This window comes from Sus scrofa, chromosome 13 (genome assembly GCF_054392235.1).
Source record: "Sus scrofa isolate SSC_HxYL_T2T_F1_AM1 chromosome 13, Sscrofa_HxYL_maternal_Yorkshire_Landrace_v2.0, whole genome shotgun sequence".
Classification (NCBI taxonomy): Eukaryota; Metazoa; Chordata; class Mammalia; order Artiodactyla; family Suidae; genus Sus; species Sus scrofa.
The window spans coordinates 143,435,449-143,447,450 of NC_139395.1; the positions used below are offsets into that span (position 1 = coordinate 143,435,449).

The window sequence follows — 12,002 nt, forward strand, 5'->3', positions numbered from 1 at the left end:
TATATAAGTTAAACTTATGAAAGCAGATTGCAACAGAATTTACAGGTATTAAGTGTTTATTTTTAAAGGTTTTTAAAGATTTCTTAGGTGATGTTTTCATTATCCTTTCCCAAATCTAATGATAGCTTTCCCAAACTCACATTTTCTTCAGTATTACAAAATATCAATGTACCAGTGTCACTCCAGACTAATTAGATTTGCATTTCTAGGGGCGGAGTTTTCCAGGCATTTGTATTTGTTAAAAAGCTCTCCTTTTGCTCCTGTGTCATTCTGACATTCACCCAATGTTGAAAATAAGAAGACATTATTTAAAAGAAGAGATTAATCAGATATTATCCGAACAACCCATACCCTGCAATTTTTCCTCTGTTGGTAGCCTTTTCACCATCCCTGGTTTAACTGGAGAAAGCCCAAGATTTCCTTTCTCAAATCATATACATGCATTACTTTCAGGAGGTGCCTTCCTGTCCTTGATATACCTTTGATGCATATTATTAAAATTACACGTATAGTCTGAATATAAATATAGTCATCCCTGGGTATTCCAGATACCTCCAGGATTTCAGAATCCTCTGATACTCAAGCCCCGTACATGTAATGGCATAGTACTTGCATATGACCTACACACATCCTTCCCTATACTTTAAGTCATCTCTAGATAACTTATAATACATAATACAGTGTAAAGACTATGTCAGTAGTCGCTAACACATGGCAAATTCAAGTTTTGCTTCTTGAAACTTTATGGAAAAATTTTTCCTGATTATTTTTGATGCATAGTTGGTTGAATCTGTGGACGCGAAACTTGTGGATATGGAGAGCCGACTGTATTCTTACAATCAAGAGCAAACAAAATATGAACCACTTGAAGTACATAGAAATAAAGATAAATTATTTTACGTGAGCAGGGAGAAAAACAGAAAGTTTCAGAGATTTTTTTCCTTAATTGTTTTTCTCCTTTTTTCCGCCTCTCTCCAGGTTTCCATTATAAGCCATGAAAACCTAGGAATCTGCCTTGAAAACGGACTCACTGTAGCAGAATTACTGGATAATACAAAATGCATTCCATGCTTATTTTTTTTCCTCCTCTATTTTGTATTCCTGGGATTTTTGGATCATAAATACTTTTCATTCATTTGAAACATTTTGGTTATTCCTGATCACTTGGGCAGTACAAGAAAATCTAGCTTCTGAATATTGACCACCTCTACGCTGCATATACTTTCTGGGATATAGTATCTCAGAACTCTATAAAATGCCATTTTTGTTAGGTATGGAGGATTGCCATCTAGGGAATAGACTTTATTTAGCAGTTGTAATTTTGTGGAAATAATGATCCAGGTAAAATGTAATGTTTGGATGCAATGCAGAATAAAAGCGCATAAGAAATAGCTTTATTGGGTACTTAAGTGCATGATATATTGAAAGACAGAGTCTTTTGCTCTTTTTACTCTTCAGGAAAAGAAATCACAGTCATAAAGTATTTAAAAGAAAACCTGTAGTTTGAAACATGTGACTCTGCCTACTAGGACTGTAGAGGTTTTGCGTATCCTTACACGCCCTCCTGAGAACATTGGCCTAGATGTCTTTCTCTAACTCTGCCTCTGCCATTGCTTCCTCAGTAGCAAGGCTTTCTGAAGCCTCTGGACATTGGACCATTTAGTAGTATTTACTGGCAAATGAAAATTAATTCTATGAAATTTCAATTCAAGTCTATGCAAAATCAACTGAAAGTGAAAAATTTTCTATCCCTTCTCTTACTTTATGTTTACAAAGCCAAAGGAAATGCAATTGGGATGATGTTTATATAAATCACAAGTTGATTTATGTAAACCATCATTCTCTATGGCTGTTGATTGAAATTTTCCTCTGATCTGAAAAACAGCAGTATTTTAGTCGGCAACCTCTCAAAAATATTTTGTCTCTGTCAGTAAGCAGATTTAATTGGATATGAAGTCGAAGTTGATAAAGAGGTTCTTCATCCAAATATTTGGTTCTGCCCATTTGTTAATGACACATGGGCATTGGATTTCTTTGTGTCAGACCTTTAAGTCCCTCCTTAAGAAATCTGGAATTTTTTTTCCAGCTCCTAACCTCATGGAAATGTTTCTTTCCCCATACTGGTTAACATAGGTGTCAGTTGCCACACTGTATATATAAATACTATCCTTTCAGGTGGACTTTCTATTGTTTTTCATTGTAGGAATCTCACAGTGTTGGCATTTTAGTGTGGGGTTGGTTTAGGAAAAAAATCTGTAGGTGACTTGAGCAAAAGTTGATAATCCATTCTTTTCCCACTGGGAACTGCCTTCTATTTGCCTTATCTTTTCCAGAGAGTCTTTAAACTGGGGCCGCGTTCAGGAAGCTCTTTAGGATAGTTTCTCAGAGTGGATTTGGGTTTTTCATTTTGAGAAAGATCTTTAGTTTTTGGATGATATAAACTTAAGTAAAACGTAGATAAGAATTAAGTTTTTTTCAACAGAGAAATGAAAACCCTTAGGGATGTAGTCATTTTGGAGAAATGGGGAAGAAGAAAACAGGACTTGGAATGGCCAGGATGAAATGAATGAGGAAAAATCTTGATCGAAATAGGCAAGGCCAGACCAAATGGAGGTCCTAGCCTTAAATTCTAGAGGGTGGTTTCAATATCCAAAAGTTAGGCATTGTTGATTTATAGTAATGCTGTATTTTTCCTTGTCTGCCCTGTGATTTTGCATCATGTTTTTAAAAAGTTTTTTATGATAGCTTTAAAGAAAAATAAAAAAGACAGTGTATTTTTATTTGAAAATCAGACAAATGGGCAACATCATTTGCCATATTTTTATTTTATAAATGTTTATTTTTCTATCTCATACAATGATTAGTTCTTACATTTAAAATTCTGCATTTCACTTGCCTCCCATGTACTACTTTATCCAATCATATTTATTATTATAAAATGCTAACTGGATGTATTTTACTCAAAAAAATGTCTGGTCACTTACCACATACCCAGGATGTTAGTGTTTCAACTGTCTTAGTGAGTGACCGAAGGTGGTATTTTCCCCCTGACACACAATTCAGCATCTGTATTGAAAATTTGTTATTTTGTTTAAGGTTTTTAAAAGATTAGAATTTTAAAATACTTTAATTTTATTTTTTTGTAAAGCAAACGCTTTTTAAGAAGTTTCAGAGGAACCCTTTCCCTGTGAATGAGACAGAAATCAAACTCAACCAGTTGAATTCCTCTTCTTCTCATTCAAATAATGTAGTTGTTATCTTTGAGACTCTAAAAGCAACTAAGAACTGTATTTTAAGGAACTGCCAAACATTCTTCACTGTGTGCTGTGCTTTTAACTTTGTCGTTTTTATATAAATACGGAAGCATTTATTTTGTTCCTGTTCCTGCCGTAACACACGCAATTTAATTTTTAGACCCACAATGTGTTATGCGTTGGTGTTGTGATGTAAACTAATCCTTCCGGCCTTGGAACATTTTTCCCTTTCTATAGCTCTGTTCTCTGGAGGCCAGGCTCCATTAACGTCAGTGTTGCTGAATGAGCACAGTATGTTATGGAGCCAGTATGTTAAGGCTACTGGACCTGTACACCCCTTTATCCCATCCTAACTTTTTCTAAGTCATCGCCTGCAAGTAAGGTTAGATAGGGGTCAGATTAAATGTTCTGGATTGAAAAAAATATGACTCTTCTGTCAAACTATGGTCACATATAATTTTCCTGGGAGACTACGCAGTTGCTACACATGCTTTAAAATAACATTGCAATTTTTACAAGGTGACTTTTGCATACCATTGCAGTACTGTTTCTCAAGTGACTTAACAACAGCCAGTGACAGACTAATGAACTGCAAAAAAGACTGTATGCTTTTTGATCATAGAGAAGCATCTAAATTAGAAAATACATGGATAGATGCTCCTGGGAGAAAACCTTTGTAGAATGACAGTGGCCACTTGGATCTAGATCAGCCTATTCCAAAATGTGTGACCTTAGGCCTTGTTGCCACTGAACTCACTCAACAAAATGATGAACCAGACCTATCTCCCCCTTTTCTTCTCTACTGTGGCCTGCAGCTGAAGTGGATGATAGATAAATCCTTTGCTTTGTCCAGACCTTCCCTACAGTATCAGGACTTTTGGTATAAAAGTAATTAACTTTTAACAGATAAGTGTTTTTCTTTAGGATGTCACATGTTCTGTGAATTTTGTCTCGTACCGAATTACTCTTTGGGAGCACCTGATAGAATAAGGTGCATTCAGTTTGCCCCACATTAGGCCTTGATTTTTAATGAGTGTTGTCTTTGCACAAAAATCATGTTGGAGCATACCAAGATTATTCATTTATGTAGTGAAAATTTTCTTGAAAGATAACTGGTGATCGGCTGTAATACCTTTGGCCTAATAAAGGCGCTTGCATAAGCTTTCTGAAGGACTGAGAACAAACTAGAATTTGCACTCAAAGGCTTTTTTCCCTTTCGGGAAAACACTGTAGGTGTTGGGAACATTAATACAGAAAAGGAACACTTCAGGTTGCTTTCACTGTTACATAATATACCATATTCTGATTGGCTTTTTAGAAATAAGCATAAAAAAATAAAAACTTACTCTCTGAGCAAAAAGGGGAAAAAAAACATATTTTTCAAGTACTTTGTCCATTGCTTGCTGCTCAGAATCAGAGGAGTGATTAGATAAAATGACCCCATTTTTTCTTCCTATCTGGTGGTGCCTGAGAGTCTTAAAGCCATATTGTTTATCTTACTGTTGATAGGATCCTCTTTTCTCCCTGGTCCATAGTAGGTCACCTGAGCAGGGAGAAGCAGACTGGAGACTGTCATGCACAGGCCACAGTGTCACCCGAAGTTCTCCTGCAAGAATCTCTTTTATCCTTGGTGACGTGTGAGATTATTAAAGGGAAGAGTTGAGGCTGTTGTTGCTCCTGCTTGTTGCTCCTGCCACTTAACTCTCATTGGAAATGCTCTAACCTATTTCTAGAGAAGTCACGAAGGAGGGGGTAAAGTAGGAAATTCTCACCTCTCCAGAGTCACCTTTCTTCTGAGACCTGCACTTTATGCCAGTAACGTCCGCGAGGAGCAGCGTTGCCTTAAATTAGTTTGATTCTGACCAGGGTGCACGTAATGTATTTCCTAGTTGTGAATGACTGTTCACTCTCCTTTGAGATATAAAATTTACAGGTGAGCCCCAAACATCCTTGTCATCCGAAGCTTTGGACCGCCTCCCTCTAGGCTGTGGGTGGCGTAGACACCGATAGGTATGTCATTTCAAGTTGCCTCTCAGTGTATGGATGAGCAGTAGTGTGACCAGAAAGGGTGGTAGTAGGAGAGGTGGAATTTCCTGAATGGATTCTTCAGATAGTCACTTCCCAAATACAAACTGAGGGGAGACTGTCCTCCTCTTCAAGAGGGACTGTCGAAGATACTTCCGAGGGTTCCATCATGTAGTGAAGGCACGTGTTACTGTTTTCTAAGGATTTCACCAACACTCTTGTGTGCTGAAATGCATGCATTAACAAAAAAAAAAAAGAGAGAGAGAGAGAAAACCAGAGGCACTCACTCTCCGTTGATGTGAAGAGTGTTTCTATTTTATTACTTTTAAGAGAAAATCTGAAAATCGTTTACTGTGCTGGGGAAGACACCAGAGTGTTTTTCAGGGTTTGTATTTGAAGCCACAAACTGACAGAATCATCTAAGTAATCATGTTGGTTTATGGGTCGTGTCTAGGCCTAAAAAAATTCTCTTTGCCCTTAAGTATTTGTAAACACTGCCTAGAAAAATGTTTGTAGTAGACTTAAATGTTTTGTGTATTCTCGGTAAACTAGAAGTGTGTTTTTCTCTTTTTGAGTAACTTTTCATAGCATAGGGAGCCAGCACTCTGCTGTTTTCATCATTTCATCATCTCTGCTGGACAGAATAGGTTGTGTAACTTAGTGCCTCATGAGTCATTGCTGAGGTTCATACAGAAAGAAGGGAATTGTAAGACAGGGTTTGCATGATATTTCATTCACAAAAGAGCAAGGATTAAGAACAGTATGGAGAAGACAGTTAGGAGAATAGACTATTACATGTCATATACTTGGGATACGTGTTCGTTGTACTGAGTTTCAGACCACAGTTGCTAGCAGAGCTTCTAGCTGTTTAGTGAAATTTTGATGTCAGAATTTTTAAAATTTCTTATTGAATTATTCTCTGAAACCCCCATAGGCTATAACCTCAGCTTTTGCCATAAACTGAAAACCAAATGCCTTTTCTCAGCTGCAGCTGTATTTTCCACCTGCCTCTGAAAGGCAGCCCAGTATTTAATTCATGAAGTATTACGGGAAAATAGCATGTAAAAACAATGTTCCAAAAAAGAGAATCCCCTGCGATGTGGTTTTCCTTAAGAATTCATCCCAGCACAGTCTTTTATTCTGAAAGGTGCTGAATTATAACATACAAGAGTTTGCTCATATAAATCAAGTTGCTCAGGAAATTGGGTGGTGGTGTTCAGGAGGTGGTGCTCTCATTTGTCTTATAATCTGGAAAAGTACTCTCTTGAGAGTGAGAGTGAGACTGCACAGTACCCAGATGGTTTTGGATTCTTTGGTAAGAAGTCCTTTGGCATTTGGAATGTGGATGTTTAAAAACCATGTGAAATATTATCCCCATCTGTCTGTAGCCAAGCCCCAGAGGGAAAGGCAGCTTTGAAATGGTTGCTTCATGGAGCTGAACAGAACCTTAATGGAATAGAGTGGCCTGTCTGAGGACAGAAAACCAAGAGGCCACCTCAGACCTCCTGCCTACCTAGAGATTAAGCAAAACTGTGAGGGACACTATGGATGCCTTAAAGGTGACTGATGTCGGGTCCTGGTGGGTATGTGTGCACCTTTCTGGACGAGCTGATGGAAACAGTCTGATTCAGTTCACCTTCTTGCAGCACAGGTTCCTGCTCGTGACCTCATCAGGGAAGGTGAGAAACAGGGTGCTGGGGACTCTCTACGTCCTGGGAGGTTGAGGTGGCCGTGTCATTCTGACTCTCCAGCACTCAAGCCTCCTTTCAGTGCCAGTTACACATCTACATTAATTCATCTATGCAAGCTTGTGTTTCAGTGCTTTTTTACACCTTATGTCCCATTTGATTCTTTCAACATCAGGTTTAACATTGGTATTATGAATAATTTTTAAACCAAAGTTTTGTGTCAGTCTTTGTGCTTGTTCTCCTGGATGGCTTGAGGCAAACACCAATCTTGTCCTTCTCTCTTAATAAACTCATCCATTTGTTAAATCAGCGGTCTCTGCCTCGTGTTTTCTTTACTGCATTCAAGGACTTAGAAGTTCTGGGAATATTCATTTGTTTTTTCTTCTTTGCAAAATATAGCCCTTAATAAACCTTTGTTTAATAACTGTAGTATTTTCTCTTATTGCAGTTCCATCTGCTTCCTGTAATGTGCCTAGGACATTAAAATTCTCAGTAAGTACTCCAGAGTCTAAATCGGCTAGAGAAGTAGTTTTAGTTTGTGTATAGTGGTTGGTGGCTCAGTTGATGTATTTAAGAGAAAACCAGGGAGTTCCCATCATGGCTCAGTGGCTAACAAATCCAACCAGGAGCCATGAGGTTGCGGGTTCAATCCCTGGCCTCGCTCAGTGGGTTAAGGATCTGGTGTTGCCCTGAGCTATGGTGTGGGTCACAGATGTGGCTCAGATCTGGCGTTGCTGTGGCTCTGGCATAGGCCAGCGGCCACAAATCTGATTAGACCCCTAGCCTGGGAACCTCCATATGCCGCAGATGAGGCCCTAGAAAAGGTTGAAAAGACAAAAAGAGAAAACCAGGTAAGTCGATGTTCACACAATGATCTGAATGAGTAGACTCCATGAGAGCAGCAACTGAGTCTGCACGACACATGATAACATCGATTTTGAAGATCGATGTTAATAATAACTACCATTTGTTTAACATTTTACCTTTATGAGGTGTGTTTATCTTTTTTTTGGGGTGGGGGGATAAATTGGCCATGATATAGAAACTGATTCTTCAGAAATTTGGCAGTTTACTTAAGACACCATTTTCAGTGACCATTGAATTGGTTTTTAAAGCTAACTAGTTTCCCTGAGCCAGGCTCTAAGCTTCACATCTCTTTGGCAAATGTGACAGGGCAGGGAATCTCTGTGACCTTATTATTTATCTAAATTATTGTCAAAATGTGTTAAGGAAACCTAATCCAAAATTGGAATTGGGGGAGTTCCCATTGTAGCACAGCAGAGACGAATCCGACTAGGAACCATGAGGTTGTGGGTTCAATCCCTGGCCTTGCTCAGTGGGTTGGGGATCTGGTGTTACTGTGGGCTGTGGTGTAGGTCGCAGACGTGGCTCGGATCTCACATTGCTGTGGCTGTGGTGTAGGCCGGCGGCTACAGCTCTGATTGGACCCCTGGTCTGGGAACCTCCATGTGCTGTGGGTGTGGCCCTAAAAAGCAAAAAAAAAAAAAAAAAGAAAGAAAGAAAAAAAATTGGAATTGGGAAGCCATGAAAGGATGGCTTTCACCCACTTGCCATGTGTCCCAACTTGTATCCTTCATCAGAAGGAAAGAAGATTTCCTCTCACTTGGCAACAGTAAGCTGCCCTCATTGACAGCCAACGAGAAGCTGCCACCACTTCGAACTCTCATCTTCGGCCAGTGAACTTTTGTGTAAAACAACCCCTCCCCCCTTGTTCTCCAGACTCACCTATGGTTCACCATAGTTTGCTGGTCCTGAATTGCAAGTTTTTCGCTTTTCCCAAATAAACTCATCTGGCTTAAACAAAGTTGCTCTTTGTTCTGCTTGAGGTTGACCCTGGATATCACTACCAGACCTCTAAGGAGGTCTGCACGGTAATATGTAGATGTTACTATATTTTTTAGCTGAAATGTGTGATGATTTCAGCCTTAGGTTTCTAAAGAATTACTGGGTGCAAGTTGCCAAGTGAAAAAAATTTGCACGTCTAGAAGTCAATTAAAAGATTACGTAATTAAGGTAGCTCCCTTTAATCTGTGGCAACACACTTGGCTGGGGGTATGACCAGGTCTGAGTGTCAGGCTGAGGCCCCATGGTGTGGACAGGTGGCATACTAGAAAGCCCCTCCATAAAGGCACCCAGAAGAGCACTCCTGCCTTCTCGACCTTGGCAATTTGGAGGAATCTCTGAAGAGGACAGAGAACTACCACATGTCACAGTGTAGGGATGTGAAGAAATTTCACCCCCCATTTCAAGGGGCAAGAAGATCACATTTCCTCCTCCCCTTTAAATTAGAGTTAAACAAACTCGAACTCAATACTGCAGTGAAGCCACTAAGGAAACTGACAGGAATAAGGAGACATGGGGCCTGGCTTTGTGGTGACATTCGTTCAGGATCTCAGTTGATATACAATGTTGTGCCAATTGCTGCTGCATAGCAAAGTGCCTCAGTTATACATATATATGCATTGTTTTTTATATCTTCTCCTTCATGTTCTATCCCAGGAGATTGGATATAATTCCATGTGCTTGTATGTCCTTGTTGTTTATCCTTTCTAAATGTAATACTTTGCATGTACTAACCCCAGACTCCCAGTCCATCCCTCTCCCTCTGCCCTCCCACCCCTTGGCACAAGTCTGTTCTCTGTGATTGAGTCTGTTTCTGTTTTATGGATAGGCTCATTTGTGCCATATTTTAGATTCCATATATAAGTGATATTCCATGGTATTTGTCTTTCTCTTCTTGACTTATTTTACTTAGTATGATGATCTCTAGTTGCATCCATGTTGCTGTGAATGGCACTGTTTCATTCTCTTTTAATGACTAATATTCCATTGTATGTATGTACCACATCTTAGTCCATTTGTCAATGTCAGTCACTTGAGCAAGTGGTGCTGGGAAAGTTGGACAGAAGCATGTAAATGAATGGAATTAAAACACACCCTCAAACCATGCACAATAATAAACTCAGGGTGTTTCCGTTGTGGCTCAGCAGATGATGAATCTGACTAGTATCCATGAGGATGCAGGTTTGATCTCTGGCCTCACTCAGTGGGCTAAGAATCCAGCGCTGCTGCAAGCTGCAGCATAGGTTGCAGATGTGGCTTGGATCCAGTGTTGCTGCGACTGAGGATAGGCCTGCAGCTGCAGCTTCGATTTGACCCCTAGCCCAGGAACTTCCGTATACTGCAGGTTATGTCCCTAAAAAGCAAAATAGAAAATAAATAAATAAATAAATAAACTAAAAATGGCTTAAAGACTTAAGTATGAGACACCATACCATAAAATTCCTAGAAGAGAACTTAGGTGAAACATTCTCTAACATAAATTGTACCAATATTTTCTTAGGTCAGTTTCCTAAGGTAATAGAGATAAAACCAAAAATAAACAAGCAGGACCTAATCAAACTTTTCTACTGTTTTTAAGTTAACTTTTTCTTGATTCTATGTTCACTAGATTACTGCAAACCTTAAACTATTTTCCAGAGTTCTAACAAAGTTTCTGCTTATTTTTTGATATTTCTTTGGGAGAAGTTGGAGCTTGGAGGTGCATGCTTACTTAGTCACCTTGCTGACATCACTCTTGGCAGTTTCTTAAAGAGCAAATTGAATCACTTTATAGAATAATGTTGGAAATTTTTATCTTACTTACTCTTCATGAGTAACAAGAGACGTAATAAACTATGGAGGAGTACAATTTAGCTGTCAAAAGGAATGAAGGAAATCTCAGCCAGCCATAGAGTGATTTCCAGGATATGTTTTTAAATGAGAAAAGTAAGCTGGTGAAAGCATAAAGGTTTTCTTTCATGTGTTGGGAAAAGGGGGTGGGGGAGTGATGCTACTATGTGCATGTTTCCTTATAATAAGAAAAATGGGATTTTGTAAAAAATTTTAGGCATTCCCCTGTGGTGCAATGGGATCGGTTGCATCTCTGGAGCGCTGGGACTCAGGTTCAATCCCGGGCCCAGCACAGTGGGTTAAAGGATCTGACCCCTGGCTGGGGAACTCCATATGCTGCAGGGCAGACAAAAATTAAAACAAACAAACAAACAAAAACCTTAAAGTTAACAGCAGGGAGGGAGGGAAGTACATGTGTATGGGCTATGTAGAACCTAAACACAAGGGATGGAATATACCTGATCATATAGATTTGATGCTATAACCAGATACTTATTTGAAATCATTATAAAATAAAGTTTGTAAATAAAAGGAAAATTTTTAAAGTCAAAGTAAAGTAGAACAAATAAACCTGGAAACAGGGAGCATCCTGGTATCAATTAACATCCTTTATGCACAGATTGTGGTCTTCTTTTTCTACCCCCAAAAAAGGAAACTTTCACAGAGAAATGGCTAATTTTAGGTATAGGCTTAACTTCACAAGACAAAACCGAAATATACTATACTACCTGGTAGAAAAGAAGCTATCAAAGACTACTAGGGTTGCTTCAGAATATCCTCAGCCAGCTAAAGATAGGATAATTTGTGCATCAATAGGGAAAATAATTGAAATGGATAGAAACACATCAAATGTGTTTAAACCCATGTATTTAAAATGATCTTTATCCCCTTAAAATAATTCTTACTGATCACCTATGGCAGATGCTATAGACCAAATCATTATTTTGGAAACTGGTGATAGGGGTAATAATCAAGCATTTATCCTGCCTGTTATTTTTTTCATTTTTTTAAGTTTTATTGAAATATCATTTATTTACAATGTCGTGATAATTTCTCCTATATAACAGAGAGATTCAGTTATACATATATGCACATTCTTTTTCCCATATAGAGTATTGGATAGAGTTCCCTGAGCTATACAGCAGGTCCCTGTTGGCCAATCATTCCATATACTGCCTGTTTTTTTTTAAATAAGATCTGTACCTTATTGATAAATAGTCGATGTTAATTTCCCATTATAGACTATTTTAACTAGTAGTTAAATAAAAGATTAGAATGATGTGGTACTCATTTTGCCACCCTCAAAGAATTAATAGCTCTACATAATGATCACCAGTAATGG

General features: G+C 38.6%; 1 protein-coding gene across 5 annotated transcripts in view; it reads left to right on the top strand.

Moving 5' to 3' along the window:
- The window catches only part of CCDC50 (coiled-coil domain containing 50), a 72,722-nt gene extending 63,930 nt beyond the window's left edge, over positions 1-8,792 (top strand). For 2 of the 5 annotated variants that reach the window (XM_003132590.7, XM_084990719.1), the window contains exon 12: positions 979-7,273. In XM_003132590.7, the coding sequence (XP_003132638.3) occupies positions 979-998 (20 nt within the window). In that variant the 3' untranslated portion in view covers positions 999-7,273. Of the gene's footprint in view, positions 1-978; positions 7,274-7,415; positions 7,622-8,568 lie in introns of those variants that run through there. The other 3 variants (XM_084990717.1, XM_013982294.3, XM_084990718.1) reach the window with 3 other exon arrangements.
- The last annotated feature ends 3,210 nt before the right edge of the window (positions 8,793-12,002 follow it).